General features: G+C 41.3%; 1 protein-coding gene across 1 annotated transcript in view; it reads right to left on the reverse strand.

Moving 5' to 3' along the window:
- Positions 1-23169, reverse strand: part of LOC126284343 (alpha-tocopherol transfer protein-like) — a 102396-nt gene that overhangs the window by 53040 nt on the left and 26187 nt on the right. The window contains exons 2-3 of the mRNA XM_049983197.1: positions 20742-20880; positions 10525-10684 (exon numbers count right to left, since the gene is read on the reverse strand). Of these exons, the coding sequence (XP_049839154.1) occupies positions 10525-10684; positions 20742-20880 (299 nt within the window). The remainder of the gene's footprint in view (positions 1-10524; positions 10685-20741; positions 20881-23169) is intronic.

Consider the following 23169-nt stretch of genomic DNA (forward strand, 5'->3'; position numbering starts at 1 on the left):
TCCCAGATAATTTATGGAATTAACTGCTTCCAGTTGCTGACCTGCTATTTTGTAGCTAAATGATAAGGGATGATAAGTGATGGTACTAACAAATCTCTCATTTATCCTATCTTCTTTTTATATTCTTCTTAAAAAATTTTATTTATATTTCAACCTTAATTTATTTTTATTTTGAAAAGTATCATTCTGTGTAAACGTTGTAGATAAAACAAAAGGAAAGAAAACTGTAAAAAGATGAAAAAACGAAAATTGTAATATGTACGACCTGTTTCAAACATCAGGTAACAGGTCTATAATTTGGCAATAAATAAATAAATCGCACTGGTCTCCATGAACTCCTTACTGATACTGAGATATTCTCGTGGTCAGTGAGATCCCCAGATCTGTCCCGGAAAGAAAATGCGTAGGAACACCTCGGACGCCAACTCCGCCCTAGTACCACTATCCAGAATACCATGAAGCAGTTATGACGGCTGTGGGCCAGCTAGTCTCAGGAGTGGATACAACAGCTTTAAGACTCCCCATTTTCAACAGAATCAGTGCTTACATCCAGGCCAGATGACGTGCAACATCATACTGGTAAAAGGGCTCAAGTTCTTTGTTTATATGACTCAATTTTGGAATCACTGGAATGACAGCACATACCCTCTCGGCCTGTATAGTTTCATTACGTTTCTTTCTCCTCTTCTCGATGCTTCACTATTTATGCCAGGCAGTGTACACTTCTGGAGCAGTTTATGCAAATTGATTAGAAAAGTCCAAAAGTTATCCCTATTTTAATTACTCTTCTTAATTACGATGCATTTAAACATGAAGATGGTTTCCATCGACTTGGCTGCCACTTGTATTATCCAGCATACGGACAGGCAGCATTCCCGATGTTGACCAGTTACATGCAGAAGACAAACTGAGGCGGAACTAGTGGTTTTGCCTCATTACTGAGTCACATTGTATCCTGCGACAGTGTTAGTCATTCTTGTAAGTATGGTATGGTACAGTGACTCTGGAAAAGTCATGGACGCCACTATATTGATATATTTAATTATTACGTTATGTACATCTTTTCACTTATCCTTATTGTATTTCTATAAATTATTGAATGAGTGTTTGTTTTGACTGTGGGAAAGATATGCATGCTTTATTTAGATTTTTGTGACAACTTAACTGTTGTGGGAAACAGACAAAGATGCACCCGTAGCAGCAGAGTCTTCGAGGGCTGGTAGGATAGCCCTCAGGGAAGAGTAGACTGACCGTTAGGGGCGCTCCACCATTTTTCGGCATTTGCTTCCTGGTCTGGCCAGAGGGTGAACGGAAGCTGTGATGGGCTCCGTCAAGTAGTTTCGAAAGTTGAAGAGGATGAGATATATTACTGTTAAGATTGCTAGTCCGTTCTTTTTCAACAAAATTATAGTCAGGATTATGTGGCGATCACCTCGTCTAGTACTAACTCAGTGGTTAGAGGTTTGGTATTTTGTCGAGAGCATGGAGCACAATAGACTACAGTAATACAAAGTCTATGTCGAAGTGCCTTTACCACTTTTTGTTTTATTTGAATTCTGACATCAATTGTTTCGCCCTTAAAAACACAGGACAACGAAAAATTTTTTTTAGAAAAACATTTTTTACTTTGATGGCTGATGTTCAAAGATTTTTATGAGCTGAATCCAAATCTAGCCTTAGTTTTGTTTTTTCATCAGCCATAGTTTTCGAGCAATATGCTTTTTATTATGTAGTACAAAATCCTACGCTATACGATAAACGGGGAAATCATTGAAACGCTTTGTTCCAACATAAGCATGGTTTGTTTTTGCAGTAAGCTACTTAAAACAATCATATGTATTAATAGAAGTTTTACTTGTCAGCTAGAATTGGTTTGTATTTTCTTTCCCTTTTCTTTATTGAAGCTTCTTGTGTAGCGTTTTCTTGCTGAACTTCTCGGTGAAGTGACCAACAGTAGTCCCCCATCATGTTGGTGTTCCAGCAGCCTCGGTACCATTGTGTAATAAAACAGCCTTTAAACTAGTTTTGGATGATTCAAAAATAGCCTCCAGTCTTCCTTTTTGTATTCAATACCATACTCATTCATCAGACCGGGAATGTCTCAGCAGTACACTAACTCACCTTCTTGTTGAAATAACTTGGAAAATTGCTGCTCTCTCCTTCTATACATGTATATGCTGGTTACAACTGCCAATGAGTTGTTTTCCTTTAATCTGGAGCCAAGCAATTCAGCTTTTTCTTTCGTTAAGCCCAGATTCCTAACCAAATTATTAAGCTCAGTTTGAGTAAACAATTTGGGCTCTAGACTTTCTGTATTGCAATGGAATTCATCATTATCTAGTTCATCTATATCAGATTGTACATAAGAAAATACTTCTGTTGGAATAGAATTTAAATCATCTGGTGGTTGAGGAACCGGCAAATCTACAGCATGCCCTACTGGCCGGATGGCGGGCGGAAGGTTAGGGTAGCTTATCACCTTCTTGTTTTTCGAATTATGACCAGTAATATCAGACTGCAAAAGTATCATTAATTGGAATGATTTCTTGTCTCTCTCCATATCATATGAACAGCAAATATAAAGGTTCTGTTTCTTCTTTTTGGACCATTTTCTCAGATCTTCAACACACACATAAACATACCTTATGCGGCGCCCAAGATTTTCTTGACCACAAAGTTTCGATCCAAAGTATGATAGATAAACTTCTTTCACAAAGTCTATACTGTTTCTTTGATGTTTTTTAGTCACAAATTCGCCACAAATATAACAAAAACTGTCAGCTAAGTTTTTACAATCACGATTAGACGTTGTACTGAGTGCATGTACTGGAAACGGGTAAGTGAGGTTAGGTTGACAGTAAACAAAACACTGTCTGTAAACACACAAAAAAATCTACCTTTTATGCCAAGAAATGTTTTTCAGCAGTGCTACCAAAGTCATCTAAGTTCCTACAGCCCCTTTTTAAATTGTTTTAACTACACAAAAGCTGTTAAGTTCTTTAATAAATCGCTTAATTTAATAAATTTAACTGTAAAATGTGAAGAAATGATGACTGATACAGTTTTTCATAAGTATCATATTTGGATTTCCCATCCTAAAAAAATAAGAAAAAGGTATTTTCAACAAAAGTTTTTCCATCGTTGACCTGTGTCATTAACGTAAAATAGTTTGCGAAATGTGCAACGAATTTTCTTTGCAGCGTGGGCCTCACGCAATGTGTTTGATACAACCATGTTGTCGCCACTGTACAGCGAAAGGTAGTGCAGATTATAGTACTATTTCTGGTTAGACATTATGGGTATGAACTGTGCGAAATACTGGCGTGCGAAATTCATTGCTAATCTTTTATTTCTGGCCTGCTGGTCATTGTCTCCACACTGCCGCGTGAGTAGTTCCTCTAGGAGACTTGAGTACCTGCGTCCTTAGTGAAGTTCAGATAGGAGATCCACATAAATTTAAGAGCCATTGATTTCGGACTACCGAAATGTAGTTCAGTGCACAAATCAATGAACAAAGGACGTTCTTGAGGTAATTCAGACTATAATTTAAGCGTGTCTCGTGTAAAGTTTTGATTATTGTTCAAGAACGATCGCCTAAGGTGAGTTCCAGTGTACCGCCTTGTCTTCCACTGTGGTGTTGGCTGCTGAATGATTGCAAAATAATCTTTCTTGTTGAAATTCATATTAGGACAAATAAGTGCATGTGAAGAATTTAGTGGGATGTAATAAATTTTATATATGCGCAATTTAAGAATATTTTTGTCTGTTTAACCCGGTGGTCTACAATACGGTATTTTATCGCGTGCTCCCGTCAAAATCAAATGGTGTCAGTAACTGCGTTCGGTTGCAATTTAATTAAAAGCATTTCCAGTAGAATGAGAATAAATGACGAGCATGATGATCATGTAGGAGCAATAGAAAGAACAGTAGTAACACAATGCTCATTCCCTGTCCCCACGCATGTTTTAAATTACAAGACTGATACGTTACATATTGGTGCCATCAGCGCGAGAAAAGACAGTAAATAATGTTCTGTTTTTTTAAATGAGCCATGGTTTGCATGCCGCAATAAACTGAATATTCAGCTGAGAATCTGTGGTTTCGTAGTCAATAATGTAAGCCCCCAAATCACTTCTGACACGAATTATTATTAGTTATTCTAATTGATGAATTATAATCAATCAGTAAAAAATTTCGTTAAAGTCACTGAAAGATAGTGTTTGATTGTAAGACAAATATCCGCTAACTTCTTTGATTGCTTGAGCCCTCCCTAGCCTTATCCGTTGTGCATAGATTAACAGTTTGTGTTTCATTGAGCAGTCAAATAATAGTCTTGGGCTAACTCCTTTGTATGAAATCCCAAGCATTAAATCAAGGAAGGAGGCAAAAGTAAATGTTCTCATTGCCAAACAAGTGAATACAGTCTGGCAATGATCCTTCTATGAATTCGACGCAAACAGATACAATTGGACTTAACTAAATGTAAAGAAGCAAATTGGAAGCGAACGGCAATCGCTCAAAACAACGTAGTGATTCGTCATGACCGCCAACATACACCACGTCAAAAATGCGCAAAGCGGCTCCCTCCTGAATCGCCAGTGTCGGCCAGTATAATCCCATCATTAACTATAAACACTAAAGAAGTTCATGTCAGTCCCATGATTAGTTTTATTTACACTTATTTTAAGGTATTAGAGGAGCAGGAGGGAAGTCAGTATATTAAACTTCACGCTGAATCGCTCCAGCAGTATCATATATCCTTGTGGTGCCACCGCTAGACACCACACTTGCTAGGTGGTAGCCTTTAAATCGGCCGCTGTCCGGTAGTATACGTCGGACCCGCGTGTCGCCACTATCAATGATTGAAGACCGAGCGCCGCCACACGGCAGGTCTAGAGAGACTTCCTAGCACTCACCCCAGTTGTACAGCCGACTTTGCTAGCGATGGTTCACTGAGTAAATACGCTCTCATTTGACGAGACGATAGTTAGCATAGCCTTCAGCTACGTTATTTGCTACGACCTAGCAAGGCGCCAGTATCAGTTACTACTGATATTGTGAATCATACCTCACGCCAGCCTGCGTGAGCTAAAACGCGTGCCTTTCGGCGTCCTCTAGTAACACGGTGTTGGCTCTCCTGCCAACCACAACAATCCTGATACACACTATTTGCGGTAGTGACCTAAAGATTTGTTAATCGTTTTACTCTGTGACCCCGCCAACAATCGCCGAAGAATATCCAGGGAACGTCGTCTGGTCCCCATGACACGGAGCTTTCAGCAGGTAAGCGTCACAGCACTCCTTTTGATTTCCCGACAGTGAGGCCTGGCTGCTCTGCTTTTGCCCTGCATCTTTAATGTCTCCCAGCGGAGAATATCCGAAAGACTGGGACTAAGCTTAAACAATACAAAACTTAAGACTGCTCGAGCGGAGTACTCGACTAGTATTTATTCAAGCCATTACGTGAACTGAAATAAGAGTCGAAAGCTGAATAAATGAAAGTGAAATGCAGTGCAAATGGTAGTACATAAGAATGAAAGTTGTTGTCGCCTCCTTCTTGTAAAAGACGTCCTATATTAGAGAATGTTGTGCCACTGATAACGTGTTCGTTTCGGGTGTAAAAGTTGATGGCGAGCAACTGAAGAGGTACAACTCTTCAGAACATGAAGAAATACTCAAGAACTGCTGCGCAGATATACCGCAAAAAAAAGAAAGGATTTGTATCGTGAATACGTTACAGCAAATCACTGATTTGTAGCTGCAAGGTAAGATAGCAGATGTAAAATTTTTAGCAGGCCACTTTAGCTATTAAGACTACCTATGAATAATAGCACGTAATTTCTGATAAGCAGTAGCCTTTTACCCACTGGCGCTTTCTATTTCAGCACACTGACACAAATTCCTAAGTGCTGCTGTGTTGACAATCGTGTCTTGCAGCAGTGTCTTACTTGTGTAATGATGTTCCCACAAAGACATCGGAGCTGTTTCCAATGAATTGTACAGAGTGTATCTCCAAAAAGTTTAAATTCTTGGTGGAGATGATCTGCACATAACGCAATGCTGTGGTATTTATGAAATAAATTTTAAATCATAGTTATTTTGGGAGGGCGATAGTGTACTGGTCGCCATACGTATTATAATTATTAATGTGCAACTTGTACGAAAGTTATGATTCAAAATTGCACGTAGAATACCGAGGCGTGGTTTTCATTCCACAAAATGAAACTTTCGAGTCTACCGTTTTGTTTGATTTCACGAGGAAGAACGATATTTATTTGTAGAGTGAGGGTATGAGCTTACTGGTATAAGAAAGTGGCAATTAACAGGAATACTATGCAGTATTTCAGTATTTTACTCCCAGTACAATGTTTAAGTTTGAACAACCAATACTTAGAGGCAGAAGCTAACTGTAGTTGTTTAAAAGTCATTATGCTTTTCAAACAGATGTACATGTAACAACTAGGCTAATAGAGGTGAGAACTTTACACAATTCCCAACTTGCACAACTGAAATAGTCTAGTCTTTGAAGACACCGTACATAATTGTAAAGGAAAATTGCTAAAATTCAATTATGCACCAATACAGACATCTTTGTATCCAACTTCCAAGATAAGAACAAATTAAACTGCTGTGCTGTTTTTTAATCCGTCTCCTTCTGTTACTCTTAACGAATCTGGGCCCAAAAAATAAACTAAACTTTCAAAACATGTACAATATCTGTTGAACCTATTGTCACATGGTGCAATTTTGTCACTGAAAATTTTGGCTGAATGGACGGAGGTTAAAGAACAAAAATCAGGCGCGAATTACATCAAACTCTTCTCATACATAGTTTTACGCAAGATTTTTGCAGTTACTAAGCGATTGATCTCAAGAAATTTCAGTATGCGGATTGAGCTAAGAGATACATTTCGCTCTTACGCAGACATCTAATGTCCTTATTGGAGCTGCTGCTGCTTGGTAAGGTATAAACGGGTGCTTTAAAAGACATATTTGGTAGCCGCGTCAGGTGCGTGGTAGCAACTATATCGTTTATGGTCAGCAAAAGTTTGAAATGAGGTAACTCAATAGTATAGAACTAATGTTAATTAGTTTTCAAGTAAGGTGTTAGTCGAGACATTCTACGGAGTGAAGTGCAGTGTTTGCTGGACTCGCACTCTGTAGGACAGCGCTTGAAATTCCAGACCAGATATCCAGTTTTAGGTCTTCCGTGATTTACCTTAATGACTTAAGACGAATGCAGAGATCGTTCCTTTGCCATTTAATTCTAGATGTGGATAAAGGACATATTGAGATTTTATGTTTGTTGCTGCTGTGCACATAGGCGTATTGATTAACTTATGTTTGTGTGTACTGTAAATTTTCTCTGGCTGTAGATGCTAATTTCACAGACGAAACATTTTTATTCTGACAAGCGTGGAGTTGCTTGACGTTATTATATAAGTTTGTTGTATGTACGTTGTCACAAAGTATATATTTGCCGAAGTAGGAAACTTATTTCTCCAAAACCACAACCAGTCTCACATCCAGTAGCAACCACTAAAACGTTCTGCTACAGTAAAACCTTCTGAACAAACGAAACGATTTATTTGTGTGTCGTCACTGCATAAGTAAAGTGTAAGGTTTCTGTTTAAGCCTATCTGCACTGTCACCATGTAATTGAAATGTTATAGAAAGAAAGTTACTGACACATTGAAAAAGATAAATGGCACCGATTGTATAAATTATAATATTCTAAGATTAGATTTATTTCAAAGACGTAGGTGCAGTGATTTTCTAGAAAAGGCCCTATTACATTGTAGGAGCCCGCTCTTCATTTCCTCCGACCTTTCAGACTCATTCAGTTCGAAGCGCTACTTGCTATTTTGCACACACTCACAAATCATAGCCAGGACGACAGAAGTGACAAGTGACAAACAAATATCCTAAGACTAACTGAGGATTTATCCGCAGGCCCATCGATTTGCAGTCTGCTACCCAGCAAGCCATTCTAGCTTAGTTTTCGTCCGCTACCTCCCTTTCTAGTCCACCTTGCTGTAGACAGAATGTATTCCGTCGTCTTTAGCAGTCTTCTCAAGAAGCTTCACTAAAACATTCTTGAAATAATAAACCTTTTTAAGAAGTCTTCAAAACTAAAACTCTTGTAGCAAAATTAGATTCTTCTTGAAATATATAACTTAATTGGAGGAAAAAAAAATCTTAGCAACCAGGACGTTTGTGGAAACTAAAAGTCTTCTTTTAAATTGAAAATAATTTTCTAATTGAAAATTTTCTCGTGAGTTAAAGTTACTCTGCAGTCTGAAATCTTCCTGGAATATAAAATTAATCTTTTAAGGAAAAATATTTGTCGTAAGTAAACAAAATGACGTAATTTTTCTATGAGGAATAAACAGTAGGTTTAGTTTACTAATTAAAATCTGTGGAGGAAAACCGATAGGAATCCCCAAATTTAGATTTAAATTTCTGATCTGTGATACAAGAGAAGGAGCCAAGGAAATGGAGCCCTTAAATTACACCATAGGCTGTTCCTTATTGGAGAAAAAATTACAATATCGTTACATTTTGATGACTCTTTTGAGTAAAATCGTAGGCTACCGGGATCACATTTGTGGCTTTCATTAGATGCTTGCGCAGGATAGAAACTGTTTTGCCTGTAACCCACCACTATTATTCCATAGTTTATACTAGGAACAGACGATGACGTGAAAATTGTAATTGATGAAAAAAGGCTTTTCGTGTAAAACTGAACAAGTTTTGAATTTGACTATAGAAAATAGTTAGCCGTAGGACTTATAGTTCTAAATTAACATGGGATGTAACTGCTATGCTACTATTATTGTTATTATGAGGAAATCCTCAGATAGTAGGTACGTAGCTGCAGCAGTTGCATGCTAGCACCCGTAGTTTTACATTGTCCTGTTCTTTTTCTAAAGTAGAGTTGCTATAAGGTACAGCTGCAAATTTTTGCTCACTGCTACTCATGATATTAATGAGGGGTTTAAGAACGTTCTGAGCCACATGTACACTACTGGCCATTAAAATTGCTACACCACGAAGATGACGTGCTAGAGACACGAAATTTAACCGACATGAAGAAGGTGCTGTGATATGCAAATAATTAGCTTTTCAGAGCATTCACACAAGGTTCGCGCCGGTGGCGACACCTACAACGTGCTGACACGGGGAAAGATTCCAACCGATTTCTCACACACAAAGAGCAGTTGACCGGCGTTGCCTGGTGAAACGTTGTTGTGATGCCTCGTGTAAGGAGGAGAAACGCGCACCATTACGTTTCCGGCTTTGATAAAGGTCGAATTGTAGCCTATCGCAATTGTGGTTTATTGTTTCGCGACATTGCTGCTCGCGTTGGTCGAGATCCAATGACTGTTAGCAAAATGTGGAATCGGTGGGTTCAGGAGGGTAATACGGAACGCCGTGCTGGATCGCAACGGCCTCGTATCACTAGCAGTCCAGGTGACAGGCATCTTATCCCCATGGCTGTAACGGATCGTCTAGCCACGTCTCGATCCCTGAGTCAACAGATGGGGACGTTTGCAAGACAACAACCATCTGCACGAACAGTTCGACGACGTTTGCAGCAGCATGGACTGTCAGCTCGTAGACCATGGCTGCGGTTACCCCTGACGCTGCATCACAGACAGGAGCGCCTGCGATGGTGTACTCAACGACGAACCTGGGTGCACGAATGGCAAAATGTCATTTTTTCGGATGAATCCAGGTTCTGTTTACAGCATCATGATGGTCGCATCCGTGTTTGGCGACATCGCGGTGAACGCATATTGGAAGCGTGTATTCGTCATCGCCATACTGGCGTATCACCCGGCGTGATGGTATGGGGTGCCATTGGTTACACGTCTCTATCACGTCTTGACGGCACTTTGCACAGTGGACGTTACATTTCAGACGTGTTACGACCTGTGGCTCTACCCTTCATTCGATGCCTGCGAAACCCTACATTTCAGCAGGATAATGCACGACCGCATGTTTCAGGTCCTGTACAGGCCTTTCTGGATACAGAACATATTCGACTGCTGCCCTGGCCAGCACATTCTCCAGATCTCTCACCAATTGAAAACTGGTGGCTCTGACAGTACGCCAGTCACTACTCTTGATGAAGTGTGGTATCGTGTTGAAGCTGCATGGGCAGCTGTACCTGTACAGGCCATCCAAGCTCTTTGAGTCAATGCCTAGGCGTATCAAGGCCGTTATTACGGCCAGAGGTGTTGTTCTGGGTACTGATTTCTCAGGACCTATGCACTCAAATTACGTGAAAATGTAATCACATGTCAATTCTAGTATAATATATTTGTCCAATGAATACCCGTTTATCATCTGCATTTCTTCTTGGTGTAGCAATTTTAATGGGCATGGGCAGTAGTGCAGTATTAATGGGAAGGAGATACGTGAAGCTAGTAATAGGTAATTACAGTGGAGCTAAACTGCTTATCGACAGGGAGCAAAGTGAGAGAGTTCTCCGTCAAGCCTGTTCAGACGGTCGCTTACCCGGCTGCGAGGATCTTCTGTGTGTCGGCAGAGAAGGGGTCCCGGTTGGCGAACAGCTCTGGCAGGTGCCGGCGCACCGTGTAGTACATGTCGAGCTTCTCCTTGGTGCGCTCCAGTGAGAACTTGCAGCCGCGCAGGAACGTCAGCAGCCACTGGTCGTCTGCAAGCAAAGTCTGCAGCTGTCGTATGCCGAGAGATACATGTCTCCTGCCGTGCAGCAAGTCTTTGCTAGTCTGCAGGTTTACAGATTTCGCTTGGGTGAAATACGTGAACGAGTAGTCTAATAACGCAATGTTGACCCGGTGTATGAACAAGTGATTCGACTGTTCCATTGGAATTACGTTACAATTGAATATAAAAAATTCAGCAAATGGTTTGAGAATGAACGCTCAGCTTCGAAAGTAGTCGCCATTAAAGGTTTTATGCATCTGTGACAGAAAATTAAACAAATAATAAATAGTCTAGTCTGACTGACTGTGTTTAATACACAGAAAAAAATAGAAAATTGTTTTTCTAGTGATGTGTCATCAGTTTCAGGAAACAATGAGTTGAATGACGAAAATGTTGTAAAGTTTTGCTTATGTAAAACTACAACGTTTTAACGTGTTTCGGACAGGCTGGTTACTACAGACATACCCCTAGATGATAAACCTACCAAGTCTCTTAAACATTTCTTTTAACAATCCATTTTTTAGGCCTTTGCAACTCGTTTAAACAAGGTACATTATTTATATTATACTTGTTAGCATCTGCATATGAAACTGTACTTATTTGTTTCATTTCGTTTAAATATCATCTAATGATACCAACACTGTAGAAAAACAGGTTACTCGCTAACGACCCAGATGTTGTCCGCCTCAGAGTCATCCATCCTAGATGGGTTCGTGTTGCAGGAAATATAAGTGGTGACGCAGAATTATACCTTCCTGTCGTAATCTTTCATGAAGTGCGTAGTCTGCCTTTTCAAATCGACAATGGTTAGAGTCGGAATCATAAACGGAACTTTATTCATATCGTTTGTGTGTGTGTGTGTGTATGTGTGGTATCTTTGCTTCGTTCTGCAGAATACGTTGGGCTCGCGGTACTATAGTCTGATTTAAAGTAGTCGGCATCTAACGTTTAAGGCGCAAAGTTGCGATATTATGCCTGTAGGTAGCCGTAGCCCCAGAGAACTCTTCTCTCCACGACTACAGAGCGACGCTTTTCAAGTCTCTACCTACTGCACAAGTCACATAAGAAAGTAAAAAAGTTACCTTCTGGTATAGAACTCCACCAGTAAATATACTGCCATCGAGTCTTTACACTTTCGAACTCCCATATATAAAACAGCTACAAACATCGGACTGCCTCAGAAATGAGTTAATGTGCTAAATACACTACTGGTCATTAATATTACTATACCAAAAAGAAATGCAGATGATAAACGGGTATTCATTGGACAAATATATTATACAACTGACAATTTGGGTGCATAGATCCTGCGAAATCAGGACCCAGAACAAACACCTCTGGCCGAAATAACGGCCTTGATTCGCCAGGGCATTGAGTCAAACAGAGCTTGGGTGGCGTGTACATGTAGAGCTCTCCATGCAGCTTCATCACTATACTACTGTTCATCATGAGTAGTGATCGGCGTATTGCGTCGAGCCAGTTGCTCGGCCACCATTGACCAGACTTTTCAATTGGTGAGAGATCTGGAGAATGTGCTGGCCAGGGCAGCAATCGAACATTTTCTGTATCCAGAAAGGTCCGTACAGGACCTGCAACATGCGGTCGTGCATTGTCCTGCTGAAATGTAGGGTTTCGCAGGGATCTAATGAAGGGTAGAACCACGGGTCGTAGCACATCTGAAATGTAACTTCCACTGTTCAAAGTGTCGTCAGTGAGAACAAGAGGTGACCGAGACGTGTAAGCAATACCATCACGCCGGGTGATACGCCAGTATAGCGATGACGAATACACGCTTCCAATGTGCGTTCATCGCGATGTCGCCAAACACGGATGCGACCTTCACGATGAGTACACCATCGCTAGCGCTCCTGTCTGTGATACAGCGTCAAGAGTAACCGCAGCCATTGTCTCCGAGATGATAGTCCATGCTGCTGCAAACGTCCTCGAACTGTTGGTGCAGGTAGTTGTTGTCTTGCAAACGTCCCCATCTGTTGACTCAGGGATCGAGACGTGGCTAGACGATCCGTTACAGCCATGGGGATAAGATGCCTGTCATCTAGACTGCTAGTGATACGAGGCCGTTGGGATCCAGGACGGCGTTCCGTATTACCCTCCTGAACCCACCGATTCCATATTCTGCTAACAGTCATTGGATCTCGACCAACGCGAGCAGCAATGTCGCGATACGATAAACCGCAATCGCGATAGGCTACAATCCGACCTTTATCGAAGTCGGAAACGTGATGGTACGCATTTCTCCTCCTTACACTAGGCATCATAACAACGTTGCACCAGGCAACGCCGGTAAACTACTGTTTGTGTTCGAGAAATCTGTTGGAAACTTTCCTCAAGTGAGCACGTTGTAGGTATCGCCACCATCGCCAACCTTGTGTGAATGCTCTGAAAAGATAATCATTTGCATATCACAGCATCTTCTTCCTGTCGGTTAAATTTTGCGTCTGTAGCACATCGTGTTTATGGTGTAGCGATTGTAATGTCCAGTAGTGTATTTGACGTTAAGCTTGTAAGTGAGAAAACGTTTAGAAAAGGATTGAAATCATGTTTTTAGTTATGGATGAGGATAATCTGGAAATTATCGTTCCGTTTTAAGCAAAAGCTTTGGTTGTGACACATCTCAATGTTTAGTTCGTCATATCTCCTGAAATATGTGTCGTACAGAGAAATACGTAGTTGTGCAGGTACATTCGATGGTATATATGAAAGCTGTCTGGAAAATTCGTTGGGAATAGGGTTAGTAGTTAAGAAGTAATAAATTAAAACGTCATGCATGATTTTGAAGTTTTACAGCATGAACAGCGAAAATTTATTAAGTGACAAACTTCTTACTTACCATTATTTTGCGGAGACTGTCAGCGATAGAAATTTTGTTATGGTTTGGAATTTGTGTTAAGTTTCTTCGTGTTCGCAAACTTCTTTCATTCTCAAATACTGAATGGATATATTCTGAATAACTTCTGCGCTGTGAGTGACGCTGCTTCAGGAGAAATAAAAGGCTTCTAATTTCATTACTTGTCTCACTGCCATAAGATTACACGCCTCAATGTGTAGATTATGATAGCATTTAAAATGTAGATATATGCGATTCTGAAAATCCAAATTTGTTGCCCCTCGAAGACCTTAGATGGGCAACCAATTGTGGTAATAGACCATCAAGCGGGATAGATGCTTAGTGATGACAGACGGCACCTGTAAGCATTTTAAAATTCTGCTCTTAAGTTTAATTACGGCCAGAATTAGTTTAATGTTTTTGCACGGGTGGAACTTCCCGTTCCGTCAACAGCCCCAAACTTGTCACGACATATCTCGTAAACCGTATTGTGTGGACTCAAATGCATTTCTTCGGTGATCACCAACATATCGCCCTTCACAGCGGACCTGTGAGAAGTTTGGATTCCACTGCATGTGCTGTTTATAGTCTTCGGAAGACGAAGTTTTTTTCTAATTTTGCCGCTATGTAACGCTTAACAAAAAGGAACTTAAAGTCCTTATCTCCTAAGAACATCGTATAACCTTGTGTATTGTGTATTGAACCGGTGAACCGAGGACCTAGAAACGACGGAGAGGCTTCAACCCGCCGTTGTCCTCAGTAGTTCACAACCACACAACAGGCCACTGCAGTTCACCCACCCCATATCCGCCCCAGACCGAACCCAGACTTATTACGCGAATCAGCCCCCAGTGGACACCCCCTTCACCCCCCCCCCCCCCCCCCCCCCCCGTCCACGGGCGGTGTAACCCCAAATGTTTGCATGGTAATTATAGTGTAACGTACGTGGAGACATTGTTTGCACAGCAATCGCCGACATAGTGTAACTGAGGCGGGATAAGGGAAACCAGGCCGCATTCGCCAAGGCAGATGGGAAACCGCCTTGAAAACTATCCACAGGCTGGCTGGCACACCCGACCTCGACACCAATCCGCCGGGTGGATTCGTGCCGGTAACCGACACGTCTTCCCGCTAGGGAAGCAACGCGTTAGACCTTGCGGCTAACCAAGCGGGCTCGTGTAATCTTAATTTAATTCGGTATGGTATAGACCTCTTTAATGTCTCCAACTCTGTCAAAAATTTATTGTTAATTTCATTTAGCGGTGTAATTCTTTTTCTTGAAATAGGCTAAATATTCGTGTCCGGAAAGCGTTCCTGCTTGAGAAGTGAAAAACACAGTCGTTTGCGTGCGGAAGTGGCGATACAGTGGGAGCCGACAGTGCTTCCGCCGGTGTATTGCTGTCAGAGCAGTCCAGTCCTTTCGCTGTCGACCACCAATTATATTTCCATTAAACTAACACTGCGATTGATATTTCAGCGAGTCGAATGGTAGCGACCAGCCACCAGCCAATCATACAGGAGCTGGACAAAAATAGTGAAGCACCGCTAGAAATGCATACTTGAAAATAGATGCTAATCCAGCCTGCAGGTTGCGTTGTTGCACGTGAACACGAACGGGACCTGTGCAATGGTCTGAATACGTTGCGAGTGGGCAGAACAGTGTTCTGCTACGTGAATTCGAACGTGGGCAAGCTGTCGAGGGTCTTATGGGGGCGGGGGGAGCTTCGTATCCTCGGTAGCCGAAGTGTTTGTTGTTTCAAAAGAGGTACTATATCAAAGATTTACACCACATACACGGAAAGTGAAAAAAAATCGTGTGCTGTCTCAAAACGCGAACAAAAGTGTGTGTTGAGTTATCTTGACGGACGGTCATTAAAGAGAACTGTGATGAAATACAAGAAGACTACAGCTTCATAAGTCAACGATGAACTGAATGTCGCTTTAGCGAATCCTGTCGGCACCAAAGCAGCAGGAAGAGCTCCAAAGCTGCGAAATACAGGAAGAGCCGGAATTCAGTGATACAAGTGCCCATAACAGGAAAACGTAGTGCTGAAGCCATAAAACCTGGAAAATGGAGCATTAGAGGAGTTTCGTTTGGCCGGATGAGTCTTGTTCCAGTGTGTTTCAAACTTCAGGTCGAGTTTACGTACGGCGTACACCGTCCCAAGCGTGCAATGCAGAGTGATTGCTACCAGGGTGGTGGTTCGGTGATGATTTGGGCAACCATATCGTGGTGTTCCGTAGGGCCCATGGTAACTCTACAATGTCCTATTACTAGAAAGGTTTGTGTGACCGTTTTATCTGATGAGGTCAAACCCAATGGTGAGACTGTGTTCAAAAACGACAGAGCCGTGTGTACACAGCTCGCATCGTCTAGGACTGTTTTTGTAAGCACAAGGCCGAATTGTTGCATCTCCACTAGTCACTGTAGTTACCACGTATCCATTTTGTTGATCATTTGTGGTCTACTTTGGCGAGAGCCGTGCGTTATCGCTATCGACCTTCATCATTGTTGCCTGAACTTCCCACTATTTTGCAGGGAGAATGGTATAAGATTCGGCTGAAAACGATACAGAATCTGTACTCATTCATTCCGAGACGACTGGAAGCTGTTCTGAATGATAATGGTTTTTGTGCACCCTATTAGACTTGGTAACGTGTTTTTGATGTTCCATATTTTTGCTCAATCTTGAAGTTCTTTCTCGAGCGCCACGTGCCAACTGCGTTGTCTGTTCTGCAGGTACAGGCAGAACAATGTACAGTGTGAATGGCTGCACGCCGATAACACCGCTCCTTACTACTGCAATCTGCCAGTCACAAAGTTGTTTTATTCGAGCTCTATTTTAAATCGGTATGCAGCAATGGTATTCTCGCCCTGCTTCGGACAGTATCGATCACAGCGTTTCCGTATTCGGTATACTTCTCGACGGTACTTCGAGTTCTATAGTCCTGGGAACGAAAGAAAAGTGGCGTAAGTTCGCGAGGTGGTGTGGTGAAGCATCAAGAGACACATGGAACTAAATCTATAGTAGCTCTCTCAAATTTTCGTTATTATATGACAGTAGGGGCGGTTTCGTACATTCGCTTGTCTCTTTTTGATGCGAAATGTTAAATGGTCAGTATGTTGAGGGGTGTGCATTGAAGGCATACTGTCTTCTGTTTTGTCTCTCTTCGCTATGCTGATTACTCTAAACGCTAGGGATCTACATGGATGAATTACTGTTTTCCAGATATTCACAGATAGTCGCTTTACGTGATATAGCGAAATCATGGATAGTCATGAGCAGAAACAGTAAAGTAGCGATTTGTGTTTATTCCACTGAAGCTATGACAATATTATTTCTACCGCAAAATTTTAATAACCATTATCTGTTTTCCCATCCTTGACTTTACTAGTACCCATTACGCTATCCCCTGAACTTGCAGGCTATACCTTTCAGCGGAACTCTATTGAAATCAGGGAGTTAAAGATTAGTGTGGTTGCGTTCCTGCCGTCACAAGCAATAGTGGCGTTACATTACCCGGGAACAGATATGAAGCCATCAATAGCAACCACTGACGTTCAGTGATTCACGTCCAATAGTTTATAAGAGGTGATCAAAAAAGTTTCCCTTCTACAACGTTACTGCAGCGTCTAAGCAACGTAGCACGAATCAGATGCGGGTATAAAAGCACCGACATGTAGGCGATGGACTAGTGCGGCATTCGTGCCTTTTTGACCTGCGTGCGGTAAATGGGGAAACGTACGCTATGGCGACGTTATTACCAGACACGTCCAGAAAGGAACAACATGCTGTTATCTTTCCTTGTCGAAGGACAAACACCTGTAGACATCCATCGAAAAATGAAGAATCTGTAGGGGGCAGCATGTCTACCGAAGACCACCGTTGTGGAATCGGGCGCTGAGGGGTAGTTCTGCTTCATTATAACGCACGTCCCCATATCGCACGTACCGTAATGCAGAAGTTACGCCAGCTCAAGTCCTGATCTCTCCCCATGTAGTTATCACACCTTCGTTCTCTTAAAAAAGGCCCTGAAGGGTCCCTATCGGGCGAGGATGTGCAGCAGCCAGTTAAGGACTTCTTCACGCAGCAGAACTCTATGTTTTAACAGATGGTTTGAACCTGGAGCGTCGGTCGGATGATTGCCTCAACGCCCATGGCGATTTTACCTGACTGCCATACAGATATTTGATTGTACGTCCTCGAACGGGAACTTATTGATCGCCCCTTACAGTTTCAATAAATAAATGGAAACGCGTGATGTGTTCTTCACGTTTCCTTTGGTAGCGGCAGTTCTTCAGAAACAGGTGGATGAAGCCTCTTAGAGTATTCTACCGAAAAGAATCATGCATATCTAACAACTGAAAAGTCCAAGTGATCTCATTAATATCTTCTAATCAAAGTGATGAAACAGAAATGAGTGTAACGCATGTAAGCACGTCTTCCTTTGGTCAAATGTGTACTGGGTGTTTCAAAGTTTTTGCTTGAAACGTCGAGAGGTGACAGATCACACTGTGGGGAGCGACTTCTTTTAGCACAAAATGTTCGCTGACGCTTCCCAACGAATCATTCATCGGCCCTGTGCCGACGAGATGTCACCGAAATAGCAGGTGTTACCAGGTGTACTGCCTACTTCCTCCTCTAGCAAACTCTTGGTGAGATGTAACATGAAAACCTTAACAATGGTTGTCTCTAAGCATAGAAAGATAATTTAGAAACGAATCATCAACTTTAATTTTGCTAGCCCACCCCCTTTTCATACGGAGCAGACTGTTATGAGCAACACACAAAACACACACGCGAAAGAGTGCCTACTCTCTGGTGTCTCTCACGGGCAGATGATTACTAATCTTGGAATCGGATATTGCAGGCCTTAGTTTCTTTGTCGTAGGAATTATCTCACCGTAACCACGTTTAGAGAGACCTGCCATTCATTAAACTAAATGGAACTTCTGTCCAAATATTTCTGCATTTTGTTATGATCATCCAAGGACTATAATGTTTTGGAAACCGTTTCGTCGGCGAGCGGTCTGTTACTGTTGCTCACCCTATGTCGTAACATTAGAGTTTAACATACACGTTAGGATCCTGCAACAGACAGATGTTAACGATATTAGTCAGTAATTCTGTGCATGCGTTCTTTTAGTCTTTTTGCAGAGAGAAATATCCTTCGCTCTTTTTTCTAGGTTTGAGGGAATATTTGCTGCACTGTGGATCATCGATGAGTGTGAGAAAAGAAAGGCGCTAATTTCTGAGTCTTCATTGAAACATCTAAAAGAAAATCTGAAGAAGCTTGGTGCCTTTCTCGTGCTGAGGGGAAATTATCTCACTGTCTCTCGTTCGTGTGTGTGTGTGTGTGTGTGTGTGTGTGTGTGTGTGCGTGCGGCTACCTAATATTGGCCTGGTTGTATTCCCATACATGAATGCATTTTTAAAGAGGATTTAGAAGTTTGGTTTTATGTCTGCTGTCTTCAGTTTCAACACCAGACTGATCTACCAGAGAATGAATGGGATATTAGGATTCGCTTACTGACTTCGCATATGAAATGCTTTTTTAGGATTCTATGACAGATCTTTCGCCAAGATCAGTAGGGGAAATTGTTGAAAGTATGAAACATCCCCTTAGAAAATTTAAGAATGACAGTGATGGTAAACCTCTTACGTTATTTGATTTTCAAATAGCGGAGAAAAACTGAACGTACAAAGACATTTCTCTCTTTACTTATTCTGATCAATAGGAAACTGACACACAATTTTTTTATTATTACTTTTTTATAGTGCAATCCAATCTGACTTTCAATAATCCCTACATAAGAATGGCCCTGACTAACATTAAGCTATACCTTTCATGAATTACTTACCTCAAAAAAACGTATTTACCTTAATAGTGTTCATTTTCATGACATCTGCTCTTACAAATTTCGTTTTTCTGACGGACACACGTCAAGATCGTCCGCTCTCAAAACTCTGCCATCTCTCTCCCCACATCCGCCACTGCTGGCGGCTCACCTCCAACTGTACAATGCTACGCGCTGTTCACATCCAACTGCCCAACACTACAATAGCAAATATTGCAAGAAAGCAAACCAGCCACAGTCAGTGATTTTCATACAGAGCGCTACGTGGCGTTCCGAACATAAAAACCTAAACAGCCTACTTACAAAAGCTCTATACGTCACCCTTTTGGGGATGCTCAAGTTGTTGTTACATTTTGTATTGTCATGTCAGTTTAGTTTCTTTTGTAGCGAGAGTGTGTTAGTCCATTTTCCATAAGTTCTCCGTTTATTATCCTTAAACCAAGGTGGGTTTTTATTGCTTTATTGCTTTACTTCGTATGTATTCAACTATATTTCGGTATATGATGTCTTTGAACTTAAACCACATTCGCTCTGCTTTTGTCGGATTTGAACTAGATGTTAGCAGTTAGTCTTCCAAGTAGGTCGTTAGGAACGGTTTATCAGTTAGACCAAACACTCACTCATAGCCTTCTTGGTGGCATTTTTTGCCTTTGGTGATCATCTTCTAATACAAACATGATTGCTAACCTTTCACTGATAACACACTGTTTGAAGTCAGATCTTTTGCGTGTGGAGTCTCACTAACTGTCGAAGTAGACGGCTAGGACTTGGTTCTTTGCTTCCGATAACAAATGGTTATTCTTAAAATAAAATTATAACCTACATCTGAATGCTGCGTTGTTACAAAATGAAAGTCTCCTGGAAACTCGATACAGCTACAAACAATGTACGTAGCCAAACTCACTGTTTTGTCTATCACTGTAGCTGTTTTTACACTCGTGACATACTTAACCGGTCCACTGTGTCTCTGGTTGTCGCAGCAATATTGAATATTGAATTTCGAAGTTACTTTCCGAATTAAACCCTACTTTTCGGTTTTGCTTCTCCATCCACAGCTCTTGACAAAGAAGTTTTCAGTAACAGCTGTTCGATATAGACAAGTTGCAATCATATTTATTTGTACATAGATTATTTGCTTTTGGCCAAAGAAATAGTTTCCAGTAGTTTGTTACCTTTTATCTAACACCTTACATGGGCTAATTATTAACTTAACTGAGTTTTTACAGAGGAGATTTACATACATATTGAGGGTGAAATATTCCGCCTAAATATGAAGTGGTCAACCTAATCAGCCTGAAATACACTTCGTCAGCCATAGATACTTCAGTTTCAACTCACCCATACGCGCCTTGATGTGCGGTTGTTTCTTTAGCCAGTCCTTGATGTGCTGGATGTCCTGGTCCCTTCTCTTCGGGTCTTCATTCAACTCCTTCTGGGCTCTTGACAGCAGCTCCGGACTTAGCTCTCGGTAACCCATCTGAAACAAGGACAGGTGCGTGTATGAAACAGCAAAGCGCAATTAGAAGACGCAGTAATATGAAACGCGATCTTGCCATTCAGTAGAGGATCTGGATGAATAACAATTTGTAAGCTGTCTACCTCCTGAAGTATTCGGAGTACGTGAAAATATATATCCAGAAGCATGCCCTGAATAAATAGACTATTTGACGTAAAGGTTAGTTCCTAATAACGATTTGTAAGGCTAACTGACTGTAATTTAAAAATAAAGGAACATATAGTAGGAGAGATACAGCTTACGTGTTGTTGTTGTTGTTGTGGTCTTCAGCCCTGAGACTGGTTTGATGCAGCTCTCCATGCTACTCTATCCTGTACAAGCTTCTTCATCTCCCAGTACCTACTGCAGCCTACATCCTTCTGAATCTGCTTGGTGTATTCATCTATTGGTCTCCCTCTACGATTTTTACCCCCCACGCTGCCCTCCAGTACTAAATTGGTGATCCCTTGATGCCTCAGAACATGTCCTACCAACTGATCCCTTCTTCTAGTCTAGTTGTGCCACAAACTCCTCTTCTCCCCAATTCTCTTCAATACCTAATCCAGCTTACTTTGCGCACGCGAAGAAACTGCAAAGTTTGCTGCTGATTGCAGTTTTGAGAAACGTGTACACTGATTATAATATGGGCGCCCTACGACTGGTATTCCTGCTGAAGGCAGACAGTCTGTAAAGATGCGCGCTAAACAATTATTAATAAATTCAGAAACTATAGATATTAAGAAATCAAGTAACTATCAAGAAATAAGAATATCGCTAGAAACATTATATAAAAATCCAACATTTGTTATTACAATAATAGCAATTAAATTCAACTCCATTCGAGTGGACTTTGGAAGGCCCAATGATGCTGTGCGATTTCCATGTCATCCTCAGCCGACAGGCATCAGTAGATGAGGATATAGAGGGGCATGTGGTCATCACATCTCTCTCCCGGTCTTTGTCAGCCTTCGTTACCGGAACCGCTATTTTACAGTCAAGTAGCTCCTCAATTACTATCATGAAATAAGAATATCGCTAGAAAAATTATATAACAATCCAACATTTGTTATTACAATAATAGCACTTAAATTCAACTCCATTCGAGCGGATTTCGGAAAACCCAATAATGCCGTCCGATTGCCGTGTCATCCTCAGCCGATAGGCATCACTAGATGCGGATATAGAGTGGTATGTGGTCAGCACAGCACTCTCCCGGCCGTTATCAGCCTTCGTGACCGGAACCGCTATTTTATAGACAAGTAGCTCCTCAATTAGTATCACAAGGGCTGAGTGCATCCCATCTGCCAACAGCACTCATTAAAGTGATAATTATGTCATCTAAAACATAGTGATTGCTATAATACAGCTTAAAATCGTGTGTGTGCGTGAAACACGTGGTGTAACAGATCACCTCAAAAGAAAGAATTTGATAAAAAGAATTGCATGTGCATTAGAAACTGCTCGAAGCGTTTTACTAGACGAGAGTGTGAGGGATTCCAAGGCCTTACTATTCGGACGGGCAAGCGGAAACTCGAAAACTGACCACCTCACCGATTAACAAAAGTTAAGATGTAACACAGTTGATGCACATTAAAGATCTGAATGTGTTACAGTTACGCCAAGGTGCCTGATGCGAGCGAGAATCCCACTATACAAATACAACACGTAAATTGAAAGTGACAAACATAAAGAGACTTCAAAGCATCTTAATTCATTTGTCGTCCATTTCAGCTCTGCTGTGCCCTGAAAGCGCCGAGAGGAAGGCCCAGACAATTCTAGAATGTCTATGTGCCGTTGAAACCGCCTGTTCACCATTGTGTTTGACCTGAGACATCCCATCCACGTTTCTCAATGACTGCAAAACTTTTCGTTATCCGTTGCTTGGTACAGAAACATTTTTGCAGTGTGGTTGCTATTTAGATTACGTTGAAGAAAGATCAGATAAGATCAATATATTATGGAGAGATTGAAATAGATGCTGATGATGAGTGACAGTCTGTTAATGGACTGACACGTCTCACGTTCCATTTTCGTATTTAAATTAATTTGGTTTGAGATTGACCGACATCAATTGAAAATGCTCTCGCTTATAGAAATGAACCTCAGTAATCGCGGACGTTAGGACGCCAGTTAATATCTTACTTTTCTCTTTATTTATACTGATGGAAGTTGCATGTAATTATTTATGTGATTGTGTTGATGTTGTTGAACCCCACCAGGAACTCTGCCTATGAACCGAGTAGCTAAAATCCCCTAAAGTTCTCAGAGGTA

This window comes from Schistocerca gregaria, chromosome 8 (assembly GCF_023897955.1).
Source record: "Schistocerca gregaria isolate iqSchGreg1 chromosome 8, iqSchGreg1.2, whole genome shotgun sequence".
NCBI lineage: Eukaryota > Metazoa > Arthropoda > Insecta > Orthoptera > Acrididae > Schistocerca > Schistocerca gregaria.